Source organism: Engraulis encrasicolus, chromosome 10 (assembly GCF_034702125.1).
Source record: "Engraulis encrasicolus isolate BLACKSEA-1 chromosome 10, IST_EnEncr_1.0, whole genome shotgun sequence".
NCBI classification, from domain to species: domain Eukaryota; kingdom Metazoa; phylum Chordata; class Actinopteri; order Clupeiformes; family Engraulidae; genus Engraulis; species Engraulis encrasicolus.
Genome location: NC_085866.1, coordinates 4,271,814 through 4,294,109, shown reverse-complemented (window position 1 = coordinate 4,294,109; position 22,296 = coordinate 4,271,814). Strand labels below are relative to the sequence as shown.

The 22,296-nt window shown below is 44.3% G+C and overlaps 2 protein-coding genes across 2 annotated transcripts in view; one reads left to right on the top strand and one right to left on the bottom strand.

Annotated features, from left to right (window-relative positions):
* ctnnbl1 (catenin, beta like 1) overlaps positions 1 to 22,296 on the bottom strand; it is a 93,758-nt gene that overhangs the window by 38,925 nt on the left and 32,537 nt on the right. The gene's annotated exons all lie outside the window — the stretch shown is intronic.
* Positions 1,235 to 22,115, top strand: brpf1 (bromodomain and PHD finger containing, 1). The gene is made up of 16 exons (XM_063207882.1): positions 1,235 to 1,368; positions 2,777 to 3,563; positions 4,216 to 4,405; positions 4,838 to 5,125; positions 6,133 to 6,659; positions 7,308 to 7,529; positions 8,200 to 8,332; positions 9,469 to 9,597; positions 11,390 to 11,753; positions 14,260 to 14,628; positions 17,181 to 17,456; positions 18,112 to 18,259; positions 18,736 to 18,869; positions 18,989 to 19,104; positions 19,847 to 20,001; positions 21,034 to 22,115. The coding sequence occupies exons 2-16, from the start codon at positions 2,818 to 2,820 to the stop codon at positions 21,215 to 21,217; spliced, it is 3,981 nt and encodes a 1,326-aa protein (XP_063063952.1). The 5' UTR covers positions 1,235 to 1,368; positions 2,777 to 2,817; the 3' UTR covers positions 21,218 to 22,115.

Here is a 22,296-nt window from a genome sequence, read left to right as displayed (position 1 = left end):
CAGTTTTACTGTTATAGTAGGCTATGTGTATTACTACAGTTTAATGCAGTGAATGCAATATTTGGGGATTGAAAATAGGCCTACTGCATTACTAAACATCTTGCACACTAATTCTGCAAACACTGTAGCATCACTGCAATTTTTAATGGTTGAAATATGCACATCACCAAAATGTAATTAATTAGTTAGTTAAATGGTTAATTTAGTTAATTATTTAGTTTAATTAGTAAAATAAACAAATTAATAAATAAGCCCTAAGGCGTTGGAAGAGGGGGAGTAGGTCTTACAAATATAACTTTAAAAAATAATAATAAATTGGCCGGATTAAGATGGACTGGGCTGGGGCCACTAGGCTACAGGTTAATAGGCCCCCACGAAAGGCAACTAGATGGATGAAGAGTAACATTTCCCCAACAATGGAAAGTATAAATGAGATTTCAAACTCTACCAGACATATCGGACTGTATTTTGTCACAATTCTGAAAATATTGATTTACTTTCGGGCCCCCTGGCAGGTGGGGGACCTGGGCTGCAGCCATATCTTGCCTGTGCGGAAATCCCGTCCTGTTTGTAGGCCTATTCGTCGCAAATAAATGAGAATATATAGGAGAAAAAAAATGTTGTGTCAAAAATCCTTTAAAATTATAATATAGGCCTGTATTTGTTTTTAAACAAGGGACATCATAGTTTTATCTGCATGCATGTAGGCCTACGGCTCTGATTGTGGCCTAAAATTGCTCAAAACCTCTTTTGAGGAGGACACACACACACACACACACACACACACACACACACACACACACACACACACACACACACACACACACACACACACACACACACACACACACAGCAAATCATTTTTGGACTGGGTGGCGCTCCATACTGATGAACGTTGGTACGTCACACATGCTAACTGTCGCTAGCCGTTGCATTTGTTTTGTGAATGGAAAAGCCTGCTAGCATTGCTAGCAGAGAGAGGCTATGTTGCTAGCTAGAATAAAGGAAGGCGTCTCGTGGGCTGCACCCGCAGATTCATCACAAAAACAAGGGGGAGAAAAATGAATGCCTGAGTTTTAACCGTCAAAAACTGTTCTTAACTGAAAGCGAGCACAAGGGCAGGATATTGTGTAAGTTGTTGAATACCAAACAGTGGTTATTAACGTAGGCCTGTAGTGGACGTTTTGAACCAGTTGATTTTGTTGAATGTGCTGTCACAGAAATGTAGGTAAAGCTTTGTGTGTAGTGGTTTTGGTGAATCCGAATAATTCGACATCGTAAAAACAATAGGACTATTAAAATTACCCAGCCATGCTTACTACTGTGATATGAATCTTCAGGTGTAGGCCTACTCATCGCTGTATGCCAGTAAGTTTCACAATCCATGGATAAGACAGGTTCAGTTCCTATAATGACTTCAATCAGATACGTTCAAGGAAAGGATGTGTTGTAGTAATGTCAGTGATTGGCGATATTCTGCACTTATTTGCTTTCCCTGCAGTCTTGATCAACATCGTAACACACTTGAATGTGGTTTTAAGATAGCATTTTGTCGCTATGGTGAAGTTAACCTGGGAGGTTTAATTACAATGGAAACATAACACGAGAAATATGTCTTCAGAAGCAATTCTTCCGCGTTAAGAGGTAACGATAAGGTTTGACGTTTTGATAGGTGATGCCCATTGATGCCAGATACACTGTAATTTCGAATGTTTTATTGTAACAGAAATCAAGCCGCAGCCTGTTAGATACATTGTAGACCTCTGTTACAATCGTTTGCTGCAGGAAAGACTCGCATACATTTCGTTCGCGGTGCTGTGTTTTTGAATACAGAAGAAGCGGGTGCTTGTAGTCACAGAAGTGGACGAGCGAGGGAAACAACTACAAGAACTACGCTTGTGTTGAACTCAGAAATGGGACTTTTGTAAACAACATTGTAAAGCAAATCGTTTCATGTTGTATACATTGCAAATGTCATCCGTCATTCCGTCATCCGTCATTATACAACTTTGTTGCTTGCAAGTTGCAACTTTGTTACGGTTTACGCGGTTGTCTGGTTGTATTTGATTTGGGCTGTAGTAGGGAAGCGCGCAGTGTACACCTGTATTTTAGATTCATAACTAATCGAATGAGCTAATTTTGTAATGGTAAGCTTACCGGTATTTTGTAATTCTAATAATAGCAGTTTCGTGACTGTTACTTTGCGGCATACCTGCAACATCAGCTGCAACATCAGGGATGCCGTTTTCTTATACCCAAGTGTTGCATGAGAATCTTACTCAAAACCAATGAAAAAATATGTTCAACTGAAATTGTAAATAGTGAAGCGAACAGCCAACCACTTTCATGTTCTTGTTGTCCTTTAGATAGGTCTTGGAGAGGTCTCGGAGAGGTGTAAGGTCTGTTAGTTCTGTGAGAATTCTGCTTCTGTGTTATATTGTGAAGATCTTGGCAAACCAATTAGGGGAAAGGTAAACATTTGTCACATGCGTTTGTGAAAACTAGTGGTACTAGTGGGTTTACATTAGTGGTTTTAAGTTACTCTTTAGGTTGACATTACTTTTCTGACACTGTCAAGATGATGTTCACTTTTAACTTCAGGAGAACTGTATTGGTATTTATTATGACAGGCCAGTTAAGCCATGCCCAGGGCCTTTTTCATACCCTTCTCTCTCTCTCTCTCTCTCTCTCTCTCTCTCTCTCTCTCTCTCTCTCTCTCTCTCTCTCTCTCTCTCTCTCTCTCTCTCTCTCTCTCTCTCTCTCTCTGTGTCCTCAGATGTAAAACTGGAATCCTTGGCTGCATGGTAATGCGTCATAATGGGCCCGGACTTCGACGTGAAGACCTTCTGCCACAACCTGCGGGCCACCAAGCCTCCGTACGAGTGCCCCGTGGAGAGCTGCCGCAAGGTCTACAAGAGCTACAGCGGCATCGAGTACCACCTCTACCACTACGACCATGACAACCCCACGCCCGCCCAGGGCAGCGTCCCCCCGAAGCGCCGCAAGGGCCGTCCGCCGCGCGTCTCCCAAATCGGGAGCGACGAGGGGGGCGCCGGAGGGGATCACGGTGTCTCGCCGGGCAGCGGGGCGAGGCGGACGCCGGGAAGCCCGCAGAACCAGTCGGAACACTCGGGGCACTCGCCCGGCAGGGAGACCATGACGTACGCCCAGGCGCAGCGCATGGTGGAGCTGGAGATCCAGGGACGCATCCATCGCATCAGCATCTTCGAGAACCTGGACGTGTTGTCCGAGGACGAGAACGGGACGGACGATCACACCAACGAGGGTGGGGGTGGCATGTACAATGGGGGCGGAGGGGGCGGGGGTGGGGGCGGTTCAGTCGGTGGAACCGGGGACATGGCAGGCGGGAGCAGTGACGGGGCCAACAGTGGCAACACTGCCAAATGTGCGGGGTCCACGCCTAAGCCTGGCAAGCACAAAAGCAAAGACAAGAAGAAGGAGGGCGTGAGCTCGTACCCGGCGGTGAAACTACCTGAGGTTGTGTACCGGGAGCTGGACCAGGAGAGGCCTGACGCGCCACCACGACCGTCATCATACTACAGGTTTGTCACGTTCAAGAGAAAACATGTTCTTTTTTTAATGTACATTTTTAGGTATAGTTGGGATGTGACCCAGGCCGTACTGAAAACTTTATGTACACATATGGTAAAACTGCATTTAGTGCAGCACGTAGCACACTCTGAAAATGTCTAGACTCTAACATCAAATAATGTCCTTTCCCATGACTGGAAAGACTGAGAAGTATACAGCTACATGGCTGTGTTTTCCTTTTTCTCCAAAAAATGCATTTAATTTCAGTGCTGGTCTGCAGTGCAGGCGTCAGTACACATTCTAAGTGGGAGCAGGTTCGCACACTGAATAGCACAAGGAGTTTTTTTATTTTTCTCAGAGGAGAGTAGAGCCGATGTTTCAGGTTTCTGTCATTATCAGTGCTCTCTGTGCTCACCTGCCCTGATGATGACAGAAACCTGAAACATCTACAGGTACTCTACTCTGCTCTGAGAGAAAAAAAACCTCCTTATGCTTGCCTCAGTGTCTTATGCAGTGTGCAAACCTGCTCCCACCTTGAACTGTACTTTTTGAATCCATGCACCTGCTTATTTTTCTTAACATCTAGAGTACAAAAATACCCTTGCCATCAGTACACAACTACACATTCTGAAAAAGTCTTTTCTGCCTCTTTCATTTTCTCAGATACATAGACAAGTCTTTGGAAGAACTGGATGAAGAGGTGGAATACGACATCGACGAGGAGGACTACATCTGGCTTGACATCATGAACGACAAACGGCGTAGCGATGGTGTGACGCCAATACCTCAAGAGGTCTTCGAGTATCTGATGGATCGGTTGGAGAAGGAGTCGTACTTTGAAAGCCATAACAAGGTGAGAAACACTTGAAGAATGCAGACAGGGAAAAACAATCTGGCATTGAAGGCAACTCACAAAGTCAACTAACCAAAGACCAGTTCCATGCTAAGAGGCTGTAAACATTTTGGTTGAACAAGAAGCATACCAAGCTTTTCTACACGACTTCTTCTGACCACCTCTTTGATTGATATTGCTGTTGTTGTTAATATGATGTGTAGAGGCAATGGTCAGCGTGTGGTCAACATTTTGTGTGCATCTCTGAATTTTTGTGCTGGACCACCTAAAAAAAGTTAGGTATACCAAGTGCAAAAAGTTAATCTAGAGCACCAAAGTCTTTCGTTTGTACTGGTTGGATTGCTTTAATGAAGAAAAATAATGTTGCTGTGTCTATGTCTGTGATGTATCTGTGCTTATTTTTATTGACCAATGCTTGTGTTGCCATTGCAGGGAGACCCCAACTCTCTGATCGACGAGGACGCGGTCTGCTGCATCTGCAACGACGGCGAGTGCCAGAACAGCAACGTCATCCTCTTCTGCGACATGTGCAACCTGGCGGTGCACCAGGAGTGCTACGGGGTGCCCTACATCCCCGAGGGACAGTGGCTGTGTCGCCGGTGTCTGCAGTCGCCCTCGCGAGCCGTCGACTGCGCCCTGTGCCCAAACAAGGGAGGCGCCTTCAAGCAGACCGACGACTCCCGATGGGCACATGTGGTCTGTGCACTGTGGATCCCAGAGGTGCGTACTAGTGTTTTGTGAACCATACACCTTTTTTACACATTTTTGTTCAACATTGCACCTTCCAAGAGCACCAGTTGTTTTTGAGGAATTACAGCCCCTGGCATTAAGTATGGAATCACCTGACGTGGAGGATGTTCATTCAGTCGTTTTTATTTTTTAGAAAAATTATGGATCACAGACCTGACTCAACACTGAAGTCATTTCAAAGGGGAACTGTCTGGCTTTAAGACACACTAAAAGAAATCAAGAAAATCAATTTAGTCACTTTTTAGAGCATGCATAGAGAAATAAATATGGAATCACTCAACTCTGAGGAAAAAAATATGGAATCATGAAAAACAAACAGTGGCCAACAAGGCCAAACAGTTGCCCTTTGAAATGACTTCAGTGTTGAGTCTGGTCTGTGATCGGTAATTTTTCAAAAAAATGCAAAGGACTGAATGAACATCCTCCACGACAGGTGATTCCATACTTTATGCCAGGGGCTGTAGCAGCTCTCTACCTACTCTTCGGCTGACACTGTAATGCGTAATTGAAGTCAAAACATTCAATTCATTTTTTACAACTTAGTTATGGGTCCCATCACTTTTACAATTCATTATTATGAGACAATATTACAAGACACACGCATGTAACACAGTGACACTAACACAACTCCTGGAAGAAGAAAAAAGATGACTGCCGGTTACAATGTATCATAAATGTAAAGATTAGTGCAATGTACATGTAGCTAGGTAGGTAGGAAGAATTGATACATTCCAGAAGTTGTGGGAAAAACGCATGTAAAAACGCTCGTGTAATGTGCAAATGCACTTATTTATGTCACGTTTCATGTTTCTTGTCTATTATTGTCGTGTTTGTGTCTTCCATGTATACTTTATGTCATGCTCCATGTTTGTATTATGTATTCTGTTATTGCTGTTTTTGTGTCTTCCAGGTATGCTCTATGTCATGCTCCATGTTTGTATTATGTATTCTGTTATTGTGGTGTTTGTGTCCTCCAGGTATGCTTTGCGAACACGGTCTTCCTGGAGCCCATCGACAGCATCGAGCACATCCCGCCGGCGCGCTGGAAGCTGACCTGCTACATCTGCAAGCAGCGCGGCTCTGGCGCCTGCATCCAATGCCACAAGGCCAACTGCTACACGGCCTTCCACGTGACCTGCGCGCAGCAGGCCGGCCTCTACATGAAGATGGAGCCCGTCAGGGAAACCGGCGCCAACGGCACCTCCTTCAGCGTCCGCAAGACGGCCTACTGCGACATCCACACGCCGCCCGGCACCGCCAGGCCACTAGGGGGCAGCCTGGGCACCGGCAGCCTGGGGTCGTCCAACAGCGACGGGGAAGGAGCGGAGGAGGAGGATGAGCTGGTGGTGACCGGGGAGGAGGAGGGGAAGGGAGGCTGGAACTCGGAGAGGGCCAAGAGGGCGAAGGCCAAGTCCAGACTGAAGATGAAGAGGGCCAGGAAGATACTGGCGGAGAAGAGGGCGGCCGCACCCGTGGTGTCCGTACCCTGCATACCTCCACACAGGTGAGGGCCTGGCACAGAGTTGCGGACGTGCTGTATACCCGTGTAGTTCTCTTATTGTCTTCAGACTGATCAGGACTGCGTTTCCCAAAAATCCTTAAGTAGTACTTAAGCCTAAGTTGTACTTAAGTATGAGGGGCCCTCTAGGCAATATACCATATCACTAAACGTTTATGCATACAATAATTTTATAGGCCTACGTACAAAAAAAAAATCTTGCACATGGTAATAAAATGGTTGCGCCAAGAGCATTCACAAGGTAAAATAGTGAATGTATAGACTTTTAGTGATGATGTGAGACCTATTTCTAATATATTGCCTAGGCGGCCCCTCATACTTAAGTACTACTTAGGCTTAAGTACTACTTAAGGTTTTTTGGGAAACGGAGCCCAGAACGATGCCGGTGCCTGCACCCCTTACGTTCGGCACTAAAGTGCTTATCTGCAAACCAGCCGCGTGCATACGGGGCTCTTAACTTTTTCCGCATGTTACTGTGTTACCTGGATGGATGAACCTGCTGACGTCCTTGTTGTCGTCACGGTTGGAGGAGAAAAAAAACAAAGTATTTTTTCGGTTCGCATAGAAACTCAAAAGAAGAACTAAACGCTCAGAAGATCACAAGTAAACGATCCTCTTTTCCCCACCCCTCAGGTTGAGTAAAATCACCAGCAACTTGGAGGTGCCCAGGAAGAGTCAGTTCATGCAGCGCCTGCACAGCTACTGGACCCTGAAGAGGCAGAGTAGGAATGGAGTCCCCCTGCTCAGGCGTCTACAGACACACTTTCAATCCCAACGCACTAACGAACAAGTGCTTCCCGCTATAGTAAGTACTATCTACAGACACACTTTCAATCCCAACGCACTAACGAACAAGTGCTTCCCGCTATAGTAAGTACTATCTGCTATCTACAGACACACTTTCAATCCCAACGCACTAACGAACAAGTGCTTCCCGCTATAGTAAGTACTATCTGCTATCTACAGACACACTTTCAATCCCAACGCACTAACGAACAAGTGCTCCCCGCTATAGTAAGTACTATCTGCTATCTACAGACACACTTTCAATCCCAACACACTAACGAACAAGTGCTTCCCGCTATAGTAAGTACTATCTGCTATCTACAGACACACTTTCAATCCCAACGCACTAACGAACAAGTGCTTCCCGCTATAGTAAGTACTATCTGCTATCTACTGACACACTTCCAATCCCAACGCACTAATGAACAAGTGCTGCCCGCTATAGTAAGTACTACATGTACTACTATTTATTTGGATTTCGTTCAGGAAGGTGTATTGCGTGCGAAATGTGGTTCGACCGTGTAACATGCCAATACACACAGTCTGAGCTGGTCACTGTCAGAAAAGTGGCATCAACTTAAAATATATGTGGCAACATTTTTAGAGGTAGTTTATTCCTAATCTGTTGTGAACATCCCCTTGCTTCCTTACTAAAGACTCTAAGCACTAGGTTTTTAAATGCGTTGTCAGTATTGATGCATGTCTCATGTTTCATGTCAATCCTCCCATTTCTGCAGAGACTAGACAGTGAAGACAAACACGCAGCACTAAAGGAACAGCTCAAGGCCTGGCAGAGGCTACGGCACGATCTTGAGAGAGCCAGACTACTCGTCGAACTCATTCGCAAGAGAGAAAAGCTCAAAAGAGAGACGGTAAGAAGCACACGCACACGCACGCACGCACACACACACACACACACACACACACACACACACACACACACACACACACACACACACACACACACACACACACACACACACACACCAACAGCAGCACTTTGACCACAGGCGATGTCTAAAGTGCAGAGCTGTTTTAGCGATCTAGGTTAAGCAGTCTCGTACTGCTATTGTTAGAGCATCTGTGCACCTTACACACACTGTCAAAACTGTCGTAACAAGAGTATCACTTTCCCTGTCTGGTTTGTAACTGGCATTGTGTGTACCTTGAAGGAAGGTTGCAAAGTTGTTGTGTTTGTGTCCAAGAACAATAGCAATCAGGCTTTAACAGTCACCAGCAAAAAAACGCCTGCTGAATGTCTAAGCCCTTTTTGGGAAAAGGTGACCTTTGCCTATTAACCTAAATATTTCAGCCTCTGAAGCACATAAAAAACATGAAATAAGCAAGCAACCACATTTTGCATTAGGATGTGTTCATTTGACTCTAATATAATCACATTTTTTATAAAAAAAAAAAAACCCTCAGATTTCTCTTCTCAGCCTCAAGAGCCTGAATGCAGCGGACTCTTTATTTTGCTCCAGGCCCCAAAGGTCAAACAGCGTATATCCCAGCACCAGGCTGAAATGGGTTAAGTGTGTGTGTGTGTGTGTGTGTGTGTGTGTGTGTGTGTGTGTGTGTGTGTGTGTGTGTGTGTGTGTGTGTGTGTGTGTGTGTGTGTGTGTGTGTGTGTGTGTGTGTGTGTGTGTGTGTTGTGTCGTCTATTTTAGGGCCCACGCACCTTATACATCCTGTTACAACAAGTGTAACAGTATTCCTCTCCCTTTCTTGTTTGTAACAGTCGAATCATTATCTGCATGTTATTCTGGCATTGTGAAGGTTTTAAGCTTGGTGTGTGTGTGTGTTTTTGGGAATATCAACAGCTCTGCAATTAACCTTGAATTGTGGGGAGGGGGATCTCACTTATTGTTTTACCTTATGCATTTACTCATCAATTTATATGGGGGTGGGTCCAAGCACTTTTACAGCTTGAAACTATGCACTGTTGTTGCTCCATTCGTTGCCTTCAATGAAAATAAAAAAAAACCCTCTTTGACTCTTTGTGTTCCAGATCAAAGTGCAGCAGCTGGCGCTGGAGATGGAGCTGACCCCCTTCCTGGTGCTGTTGAGGAACACGCTGGAGCAGCTGCAGGAGAGGGACACCAGCAACTTCTTCACCGAGCCCGTGCCCCTCAGCGAGGTACAGTAGTTGTTTTTTGGTTGTTGGTGTCGTAGTTCAGGGCTGATAGTATTCAGGCTCCATGCCTCATTTCAGGCTTGACAGAGTTTGCAAAAATAAAAACACTGATAATAATTAGCCATTAGGTTATTCTTATCTCAGAAAGTGTTACAGATTCAGGGTTTTCTTCTACTATCAGGCTTGAATAATGGTCATACACAGGCTATTAAATGTTTGAATAATGTGTCAAAATAGACCTACGTTACGTCACTATGCAGTATCTTGTCGTCATTAGAGCAGGGGAAAAAGTTCAGGCTCAGGATTTTTTTTCACTATCACCCCTGATCACCCTAGCACTAGCCAGGCTGTGCCCTCCTAGTGACGCAACACTTTCAGCGTTGCAAATAGTCAGGTCTCAAGAGCAATGCAAGTACTTTCTGAGTTCCCGAAAATACGGGAAGTCCTCCCACTTTGTCGGAAAGCAAACAACCATAAGCAAACCAAGGGAGACGGGTCAACCATGCCGTTTGGGAAATGTTAATGGTTATACTCTTGGTCAGACCAAGTCTCGAAGAGATTTGAAGGTCGATGATAATCAGGCTACTAGTGTTAATTTTGTCAGCTTTTTTTGATTTAGTCATAGTCTTAGTCACAATGACGAAAATCAATTTTAGTCTTAGTCATATTTTGGTCATTGCCTTCCCAATTTAGTCTTAGTCTAAATGACGAAAATCAATTTTAGTCTTAGTCAATTTTTAGTCGTTTTAGTCATTTTAGTCAACACTGTACATAATAGAACTTCTCCACACACTGCTTCTCTTTTTAACATATACCATTGTCTGTACAGAGTAAACCTTCTCCGCACACTGCTTCTCTTTTTAACATATATCACACTGTACAGAATAAACCTTCTTCACACACTGGTTCTCTTTTTCTCTATTTTATTTAACACCAGTGTTAATTTCGTCAGCTTTTTAAAATTTTGTCTTAGTCTTAGTCACAATGACGAAAATCAATTTTAGTCTTAGTCATATTTTAGTCATTGCCTTCCCAATTTAGTCTTAGTCTTAGTCTAAATGACGAAAATCAAAAAAGGGCATTGACGAAATATTTTAGTCATAGTCATGGTTGACGAAATTAACACTACAGGCTACTCTAGCACAGCCCAGTGCTCTGATACTGTTTTCAGGCCAACTAGAACAGTGCCCATGCCTGTGCCCGTGCCCGTACCTGCACCAGTTACGTTTCGAACTAAAGTGCTCACCTGCGTAGCACCCATATTCATACCGGGCTCTGGACTTTTCCGTATGTAGTTAGTTGGTTAACTTTAACTTTTCAAAAATGTAAAGGTATCCTCATATTAAATAAATACATGGCTCATATATGTAATCTTAGTATGGCAGATCTTCCAGAACATAATACAATGTCTAAGTTTTGCTTGATAGAAGCTGCAGTACATGTATCGTATGAGATGGGATGCTAGACGTATGCTACATGTATGCTACATGTATGCTACATGCACTGTATGCTATGCTCAGTGTGAATGATCTGTTGGCATGGGGGTCAAAGACGTCCAAAAAGGGATTGTCATTCAGTGTAACGGATACCTTCTGCTGACTGTAACGGTAAAAAAAACATGATTTTTAAATTGTTTCAAGTGAATGGATGACAGCCGAGGCTTTCATGAATTCACTGGAAAAAAAATAAAATAAAAAGAGTCATGTTTTTTACAGTTACAGTCAGCAGAAAGTATCCGTTACACTGAATGACAATTCCTTTTTGGACGTCTTTGACCCATTGGTATCTTCTCTAGGTCCCTGACTACCTGGACCACATTGATCGGCCGATGGACTTCCAGACCATGTGGAGTCTGCTGGAGGGACACCACTACCCAAACTTCCAAGCCTTCGAGTCGGACTTTCTGCTTATTGTCAATAACTGTCTGAAGTACAACGCCAAAGACACTGTGTTTTATCGAGCCGCCTTGAGACTTCGCGAAACAGGCAACTTTGTACTCCGGCAAGCTCGGCGGCAGGCGGAAATCGTGGGGTATGATTTCGAAACGGGTTTACATTTACCGCGAGAGCCCAGCCCGGAGAGAGAGGAGGACTGCGAGCGGGAGAGCGAGCGGGAACAGGAGTGGGATCCGGACAGGATGGCCTCGGTCATGGAGGAGGGTGAGGATGTCAACTGTATTCACAATTTTATAACCGCTTGCAATAATTTAAAATGCATCTTCATGTCTCTGCCTGAGCTTTGAAAAGGCCAGCTTTGGTATTGGTGGTCCTTGCAGGTCAATAGACTTTGTGTATGCCAGCCTGGTTTTTGGAGGCCAGCCTGGTTTTTGGACCATATTTCAGAACTGTCTCTTCAACCATTTGACTACCAAATAAAAAAATGGAATCATAGCTGTTAAACCACACAGAGCAATTATCCTTTTAACTCATTTATGGAATCGGTTGGAAGTATTTGGCTTAACCACAAATTGGTGTGTAGCATTGCTACTGCATGGTGCTGCCATCTTCAGCACAGGGAAAGGAGAACACAATTCCAGACTGGTTTGCATGGCTTACTGTGATCAAATGCTTCTGAATCATTACTTTTTCTCTGCAAAGGTTCTTTTTATGTTCCATTGCACTTTCATATCATCTCATGTAGCTCAAATCCATTTGATCGGTGGCCTGCTGGGCATGGGGACCTTAATGAACATGTTTTCTGTCCTCATCATTTCAGTTGAAAACCTGTTACAGAAAACTGTCGTGAAACTCTCATGGCATGTATAGAGAAAAATATTCTGCACATTCTGGCTGTGACCTCCTTCTAAGGCCTTCCTAGTCCGCCTACATGAGCCATAGAGTATGAGGGCCTTGAGAACAATATTGTTTAAACTGACTGAACTGCATTGTGCCAAGCGCATGGTCTTAGCATGTGATGGCTTGTCAGTATTTTTGAAGCTAAGGGAACAAATAGAGGGATGAATAACCAGTTCACGTGAAAATATAATGATTTTGTTTTGTTGATGACTATTTTGCATCTTTAGTATTGCAGGAGAATTATTTGCATTTTAGCCTGCCACCAAAATTAGACATTTTATTTCAGTAAAATATATCACTTTCACATTGGGCACAGAAACCCCTCTGTAAACTGCACTGATGGCAAGAATGCTGACTTGTTGAAGAGGGAAGGTGTGCCCTTGTTATCAAAGGATATTGAAGACATTTGAGCTGTCTTTAGTAGGGCTGACTGCCGTTAAGGAATTGATTAGGAATCCAAGATGGCCTGTGACCTGCATCCGAAAAATCTAACACTGTTTCCCAATGACCAGTGTTCTAGCCTTGCTAGGACGTGAAATGCCCAGTGATTGGATAGTCTTTGGTGAACTCCACGAAGTATCCAATCACTGGGCATTTCACATCCTAGCAAGGCTAGAACACAAGACATTGGGAACCAGGCTAAGTGTGCGAGTCAGACTACTACGTCCCATCCTTTCCCGTGGGTCGTGGCGTCTTCTTGCCTCTGTGTTGCCCGACTTTGTGGAAAAAAAACAATTGAGTTTCCTCGTTGTCCGAAAACACTGAGCAACGTATGGGGGGTCTTTCCCCTCTTCAACATCCCCACAACAAATGGGAGAATAACCATTGAATTGTGCCTTGAATAAAAACTAGTCATCAGGGTCCTAAATTAACTTTTTTCTCCACTAGCAAAATGGCTAGTAGATGTAAATCGGACTAGTCTAACACTCACTAATGGGTCAAAGTGGCTCGTAAGTTGGTCTTTTCTAGCAGCCAAACTGAAATTTCACCAGCATTTGGCCGGTTGGCTGGTGTTCATTTAGAGCCCTGGTGGTCATCACTGACGTCGAGCTGTCGGTTGTTTCGATCCAGCTCCTGGTCCTGTTGACGTGCACCACAAGGTGGTTGTCTGGTGGAGGACTACTAGCTAGGGGTGTAAATCGCTGCCTCCATGACGATACGATATAGTATCGATTTCTTAAAGCAGGGATTCGATTATTTTTCCAATTACTTTTTCACTTCTATTTTGTTATGGAGCTAGGGCATTGGGCCGGGGCCAGCGAGTCGATTATTTTCGATACTTAAGGATGCCCCACGATACGATGCGATTCGATTAAATCGCCTGCCGATGCATCGATACATTTTCATTATTATCTACACCCCTACTACTAGCCTAGTCCATCCTCTCCCCTACCGCCCCCTCCCTGATTGATGTGTCCTTCAATCTGCAAGTCCAACATCAATCATGGCTATAACCGTCCATCAGGCTGTTTGGCTTGCTTAAATGTTGTCAGTCGGAGCTGCACACTGCTTGTCCTACTTCTTTGCAAAATCTTGTAGCCTAGTTGAGCCAATAGACTTTCCGTATTTCGTCCAAACATGGCTTCCTACCGCATATTACGATCTGATGCTGCAACGAGCTCATCTATCGATCGATCAATCAATCAGTCAATCCAATTATAAAACACCTCGAAGTAAGCAATTAACTAATGTTGTAGTGCAATAACGACCCAATAAATGCAAAATGCAGAAAAACTAACAAACTAATCCTCTGTCCAGAGTAACTAACAAAAAACTAATCCATGTAGAATAGAGTAACTAACCGACTAATGCTGCCAACTACTAATAACGTTAGCACCGTAACCCGTTTCGCCATGTGTCTCTGTTTCAGAGTTACTTCTGCCAGAGAATCGAAGCAGGCGTGGCAGCTTGCCACTACTAGACGAGCAGTTGCAAATCTTGCAAGGGCGCTTTGAGGAAGCCAGTTCTGGAAAGCATACTAGTGTCTCGGCGCGGTCTCGGCGCAACAAAGCACTTCGAAAAGAGATGATGATGATGATGGCTACTGGGGTTAAGCGCAGCAAGCTGTCGCATCACCAGCGCGATCGGGATCGGGATCGGGATGGGGGTGATGGAGGAGGTGTCGGAGGAGGCGCGGCTGAGGACCGAGGAGGGTCTTCTGCTCTGCTGCCCCACCGGCTCTCGGTAGGCTCAGGACAGGACGAGGATGAGGAGGAGGAGAGCAGCAGCCAAGAGAAAGGTAGCGCCAAACGCCGGCTGTGCTGAATGCTAGTGCTAATAGATAATAGCTCATCATACAATGTTTTGTTTTTAAGCAGCTCGTAGTGAAGTGGTGAAGGGTCATCATCACCGCTCACCCGTTTAGAAGGCGCAGGATTCAGTGGACATTAAATAAAAAGGAGACAATCCACTTTAGTGAGCTACTTTGCACAAGAAAAGACCTGAAGTGTGCCGATTGTCTCCTTTTTAGTAAAGCAACTTTTAGAAATCACATTTGCAATATATAGAAAGCTTTTCGGGGGACTTGGTCAAGGTGGGAGGTGGTTGCTTTAACTATGAAAGGAACCTCGGAGGAAACCGTGCCAATGTCTCATCATGGATGCTCTTCCCTCCTCTCCCTCTTGTCCTGCGGTTTAGAAACGTATTGAGTCCAGTATAGATTAAATGTTGTAAATCTCACCAGGTAGTGTGGAATCAACAGCTTTTGGCCATTTCTCCTCCTCCAACACTGGAGATTCATGCAAAGGCACATGTTCTCCGCCTGCCGGTGTTCAAACTTTTGGCAGAAGACATTTGAAGAGAAATAGCTTCAGATCAATCATTCCTGCTGATGCCAAACTCTATATTCAGCCATGTTGATGAAGTGCACGTCATGTCCACAGCACTGTTGTGCACTCCTGCATGGCTGATTTGGGATCAACCACCATCAAAATTGCCCCTTACAGCATTGTTATGCTGTCGCAAAAAGAAAAAAAAGTGGTAAGCCTGAAAATTGAATTGACACGAATGGCCTCGATGGAGCCCATGTGATAAATAACCATCTCCCTTGCCTCCATATCCCTACTGCCCCTCCTCTATCTCAGATGACACGCACACAGACATGAGTGAGTGCAACCTTATGGCGGCCCAGGCCAAACAACTAGTGCATCTGAGGTGCTGTATCCGCGGACCTGCCTCTCCTCCTCATTGAAGAATGTCTTTACAAAGAGAAAGTTAAAATGCCTTTATAGGCATTTTAACTTTACAAGAAGATGTACTTTGGTATTTCACTACTTCTGGAAAGGTCTACAAAGCTGGAAGAATAGGGCATGTACCTGGGCAGTCTAGTGTCCATTTCCTTGGTTCTTGCTAAGCCCTCATACTAATATCCATAGGGGGGGTGGAACGGCCGAATTGAGGAACGATTCCTGGAGGAAGGGGTGAACTCTATTTAAATCTGAAATGCACATCCTATGTTATGCCAGTCACTGAAATTGGCTGATGACATTGCGAAACGATTAGTGGTGGGGAGGGGTGAACTCTTTTGATATTTGAAATGTGTGCGTCCCTCAATCGGGCGCTGATTAGCCTGGTTGTCTGGGAACACGACCAATCCCTTCCGAGAACTCCTGTTCCAGACTCTCTGTACAAATGAAATTGGTAGGAGGTGATGGTAGAACCGGGCCAATTTCCATAAGACCTAAGGAGAACCCTTTAAATTGCACCCTTAGGCCAAACCAGGGGAAATGAGAGCATAATGAATAAAAATGTAAGTAGACCTACATTGCATGCAAACATCCCAACAAATGTCTTTCCGACTGACTGACTGACATACTGGTGTACACAGAATCACGTGCAGGTAAATAAAAAGTCACTGGTTGGCCTAAAAGGATGGTGCCACTCTGGGGTTTCGTTTCTCAACAACATTGTTGCTATCAGCAATTTACTTGGTTGCAATGCAATGTCCCATTGGAAACCTAGTAAGTCGCTAGCTGATTAGCAACGATGCTTTCGAGAAACGGGGTCCTGGATTGATGGTTGGATATAAGACAAGCCGAACCCTGTAGCTCTAAGCTATTCTGCCCTACAAAGGGGAAAGGCAGCAAGTTACTGTGATTTTTTTTTTAACTGTGATGACGTCAGTGACTCTGCCGTTTTACTTTGTAGGGCAGTATTGTTAAGGGTTTACACTGGCAGAGTAACTGATCAACATGTCTCTGAATGCTTCAAAAGAAAGAAGTTCAGCGCACACTTGTTTGACTTTTTGCTGATTTATTCAGAGCGAATGGTTTGCTCTGAATAAGCGAGCAAAAAGTCATACAAGTGTGCGGTAAACTTCTTTCTTTTGAAGTATTGAACACTCCCTGCGTTTACCAGCACCTACTGTAGAAGCTGTGCATGGATCTTTGAACTGTTGCGTGTCTGTTAAAGGGACACAGTGCAGGAAATGGTCAAAAAGGGTACTGCAACTATGCTGCTCATTGAAACTGGGCTGCCTATTGCCAAATTTGATCTTTACATGAAAGTTTACTAAGTAATAAACAAATATTTTCTAGTATGGTCCAAGTACAGTCCTTTTTGCAGCTAAAAATGGCTATTTTTGGAAATTCAAAATGGCGGACCATGGAGAAGATCCCCCTTTTCATGTATGAAAAGTGCAATTTTCCCAGTCATAATAATGAATACTTAGAATTTGATGCTGGTGGTAAGTATTCATGAAAAAGGTAACATTAGTGAATGGGCAGCATGAATTCTGGAAATAAATAACTACAAATCTTACACAGTGTCCCTTTAATGCCTCCTCCACTCTAGAGCTGAGCACGTCGTCCTCGGTGGCCCCAGAGGTAGGCCGGCGGACGTCTGTGCTGTTCTCCAAGAAGAACGCGCGGGTAGGTGGCCCGCCCAAGCGGCCGGGGCGACCGCCGAAGAACCGGGACGCGCTGCACCTCTGCTCCCCGGTGACCTCGGGAACCATCGGACCCCCGCAGCTGCCCATGATGAACCCCATACACCCCAAGAAGAAGATGAGGAGCCCCCGCACCAGCTCCAGCTCCGAGAGCGAGAGCGATAACGACGACCCTCTTCCTGGTACGCTTATTGGAGCTATTCCTGTTACTGCATCTATTGGGGTTCTCTTTTGTCTTTTTTATGGAAAGGGTGGTATTAAGGTATTTTGTATATGGGCATATGTATGGGTTCCAACAGGTGGACATACCAACTAGTGAAAGGAAAATAGCCATTTTGCACTGGGGTGAATTTTGCATTCACTTTAAAGTGCTTTATAAGTACTTTTGGTGATGTTGGTACCATAGACCTCCATTGCAGTGGTGTAGTCTACGTAGAACGCAGGTATACGGAGTATACCCACTTCTACATTTCAGGGATTTCAGTATAGCCACTTAAAATTGATTTATCCATTATTTTGAATAGCACAAATACAGTATACCCACTTCAAAAAATGCTCAAATATACAGTATACCCACCATAAAAAAGTAGAGTACACCACTGCTCCATTGCTATGTTAAATATGGCCATACTGTCAAACTTGGCACCTTTCCCGAAATAAGCTCGACTGTTCACTTAACTCTGATAAATATGCAACTCTTAAAATGCTTTAGGTGCAAGTGCAATGTTATTTAGGCAGCTGCTTTGCCCCTTTTGTTTTTGCCCAGCAGAAAACTGGATGAGGGAATGAATTGAGTTTCAATACTCACCTTTGCTACGTCCTTGTTCCCGTCTGCAGGATTGCCCAGTAATGGCTTTGACGGGGGCAGCCAGCCGGTGACGGAGAGTTTCCGTGTCTACCGTAACGAGCGCAGCTTACCGCGCTCCAGCTCCGACTCCGAGTCCACCAGCAGCAGTAGCAGCAGCGCCGCCTCAGACAGGACCAGGTACGTATGCGGCACACCTCCCAAATGCACCTACGCCACCATAGTGTCTGTCTATTGAGTGCGTTTTTCATCTGTTTTCTGTTTTTTTTTTTTTTTTTTTTATCATGTTCTTTCTTTTTTATATAAGGCTATGTGCCCTTGTGTGTCTTCTTTGATCTGGACCTTGAGTTTGGAATAAAGTTGTTGTTGATGATGATGTTGATGATGATGCAATAACTTAACAGAACTGAATGTAAGGGAAGATTAGGGCTTTCGTTTTCCTAACATGAAATGGCCTACCAACATGACAACCAAGTTGACTTCCTGGTTCAATTTGTGAATTGAAAGAAGGCTTTAGATGTTAAAAGCTAATTTGGTTGTCGGATGATATGAGCTAATTGGCATTTCTTAGGTATTAATATGCATTGTAACATGTGTGTCCCTTCACATTAGGCAATATATTGTACTTATGTCTTCGCATGTCCTCTGTTCCTCAGCACCACTCCGTCCAAACTGGGCCGTGGGAAGCCTCAATTCTCCCGCTCCGCTTTCCAGGAGGACAGCAGTGAGGAGACGTCGGGGACGGAGAATGACAGCTACTCTGTGGGGGCAAACCGGGGCGTGTCACACAGTAAGACAAGTTGCACAATAGCAAACTTTGCACCTGTTAAATGCCTAATACACGGTATACGTTCAGTGGATAAATACCGGTAATTAATGAACGTGTGTGTGTGTGTGTGTGTGTTCCAGTGGTCCGAGGTCGCAGTAGGTCGGGTTGCTGGATGACGTCAGATGACTACACGACCCTAGATGCCCTGGACCTTGTGTGGGCCAAGTGTCGGGGGTACCCTTCATATCCAGCACTGGTACGTTAACGCCACTACTGTAGGCCCTGCCGTGGCTCTAACGGTTGGGCACCACACTGCTACTCCGGCAACCTGGGTTTGATTCCGGCCTGGGTCATTTGCCGATCCTTGCCCATCTGTCTCTCTCTACTCGATTCATGTCACTCTCTCACTGCTCTGTCGTAAATAAAGTATAAAGTCCTTAAAGCTCTAAAAAAATATATACATATATTAAAAAGAAAAAACTAAACAAAAATCACTGTAGAGAGGCAGAGTTGGACTTGAGTGGTTGATATTCGATTCTTGTACACAGAACCTTAAACAAGAAACAGGTGATGGAGATTCAATCTCCATCAATTTTGTAATTAAAGTAAGGAATAGCTGTGAACAGTTCAGTGAAAATAATGGAACTGATCACATACTAGAACTACATTTTTTTCATATGAATTTCTGAATCAATTTAAGTAGAGTTGATTCGCTACTGTCTCTTTACCATTCACCTGTAAGTAATTATCGAAACAAATGTTGGTCGTTCATTGAAACGAGTGTTGAAAGGACAATTGGTGCCATACGGCAGCTTCCAGAGCTGGTGTGTGAATGTGGGAATGTGTATGCAATGCATGTGTGGGTATGTGTATTTTGACAGTGCTTTGAGTCAACTTCATAGTTGTGATACTGTAATATAAATGTATGTTGTATTGTATTGTATTGTATTGTATTGTATTGTATTCATCATTCGAGCGCCTCTCTCCCCTGTCTGCAGATCATAGACCCCAAGATGCCTCGTGAGGGGGTGTTCCACAGGGGTGTGCCGATCCCCGTGCCCCCGCTCGACGTGCTGAAGCTGGGGGAGCAGATGACACAGGAGGCCCATGAGCACCTCTACCTGGTCCTGTTCTTCGACAACAAGAGGACCTGGTCAGTGGAGCGGACACTTCCCATTACATTACATTACATTACATTACATTACACTTAGCTGACGCTTTTATCCAAAGCGACTTACAGGTATTTAGGTGCAGGATATTGGTTACAGTCCCTGGAGCAATGTGGGGTTAGGTGCCTTGCTCAAGGGCACTTCAGTCATGCTGAAGGAAGGGATTGGCAAATAGTTATCTTTTTCTAGGAATATTATTGTGTCCGTGTGTGCATTTGTGTGCACTTTCCCACATGAACCCCGCTGGAAAATTGGCAGCCTGTACGGCAGCCTCCAGAGCTGATGTGTGAATGTGTATGTGTGTTTTTTTATGTGGGAATGTGTATGTGTTTTTTTTATGTGGGAATGTGTATGTGTGTATTTTTGTGTACTTGGAAAGCCCTTTGAGACAAATTCATTATCTTGATACTGCGCTATATAAATACATGTTGTATTGTAGGGGTGTAAATCACAGCCTTCATGACGATACGATACGGTATCGATTTCTTAAATCAGGGATTCGATTTTTTTTTCGATACTTAAGAATTCCCCACGATAAGATGCGATTCGGTTTCGATTTTTTCCAATTGCTAGAGAGAGTAGAGAGAGAGGTTCCATTGGCCCATTGTTTCCGGGTTCTATTATTGCAAGGGGGAGGGGGGGAAATCCCCCTTTAGGCAGACCTAGGCAGACCTAAGGACTGTTCTATTCAATGCTAGGGGTATTATGACACGCCCCTTTAGGCAGACCGGAACCTGGTCATGTTAGGTGCCCATAGCAACCTATTACATTGGCATATCTCTATATACTTAAAGAATCTCTGCAATTACTTTTCCACTACTATTGTGTTATGGAGTTAGGGAATTGCACATTGGCCAGCGATTCGATTATTTTCGATTCTTAAGAATGCCCCACGATACGATGCGATTCGATTAAATCGCCGGCTGATACTTCCAATACATCAATACATTTCGATTTTATTTACATCCCTGTTGTATTGTATGTTGAACTGCTCTGGCTTCTTGTTGTGTTTCCAGGCAGTGGCTGCCGCGCTCCAAGCTGGTGCCTCTGGGCGTGGACCAGGAGCTGGACAAGGAGAAGATGCTGGAGGGCAGGAAGTCCAACATCAGGAAGTCGGTGCAGGTGGCGTACCACCGCGCCATGCAGCACCGCAACAAGGTGCAGGGGGACCCCAGCAGCGACACCAGCGACACCGACTAGACCGGCCCGGCGGACGACGACGACGTTTTTCATTCGAGGGGCCACTACAAAGTCCTCCAAGGGCCGTACTATGATGAACACAAACCAGCATTTCTCCCTGTACTTTAAGGCCTACATTGAAGAAAGGCGGTCACCTTCACAAAAGCCCCTGACTTTACTAGGTCCCCGGAAAATATAACTTAATTATTTTGCAAATGTAGGTTCCCCCCCTGGACTAGACCGTGCCCATGACCGACTGAACGACCCATGACCGAGCAAGACCCACCGACTGGCTGACCGCCCAACCGATTACAGACTTCAACACAAATGCACAAATAAATACTTTGTCATACACATTTTAAACAAAATCAGTGTAGTAATTGAAACATGGACTGTAATAGACTCACAGCAAAGTGCATTCCCTTCTTGGTACAGTAGGTTTTTGTTTGTTTTTTTTGTTCAAGTTTTTAAAAAGGTCTGTACTGCATTCCACATTACACTGGCAGCGTTACATTTTTATTATTTAAATGGATAACAATCATGTCTACATTTTACTGTCACCTCCACTTTTAGTCACCAACAAAACATTCTCAGCACTGTAACTAAGACAGTACAGAGGTACTGACAGATCATGGCATTTTCATAACAATATCACACAAAGAAAAATCATTGTAAAAAAAAAAGAAAGTATTTTTTTCACCGTTTCTACAGATTGTTACACTCGTACATTTTAAATGTCATATTCTCCCACTGTGTCCCATGGCCCTCTTTTTAATTTCTTTGTTTTGGTATGGCGTGTTTTGTGGAATAGGGGTGTTCGTCTGGCCACTTTTTATGTGTATTTTGAGAATCATTGTCGAGTTAACGAAAGGCCTCTATGCATCTTGTCATCATGAAGTAAATAGATATTATTATAGGATCTCTGCATCTGCTTGGTCTTCATTTCACGTCGACAAGGGGAAAAAATAATTCATTCATTCTGCTATTTTGGGCATTGAATTTGTTAATATTGAATAAACGTATGCTAATGCTAAAGGGTGTTAATGGTTTTAATGACTCGCCCTTAAATCTGAGGTATACATGGGTTCACCGTGTTTATA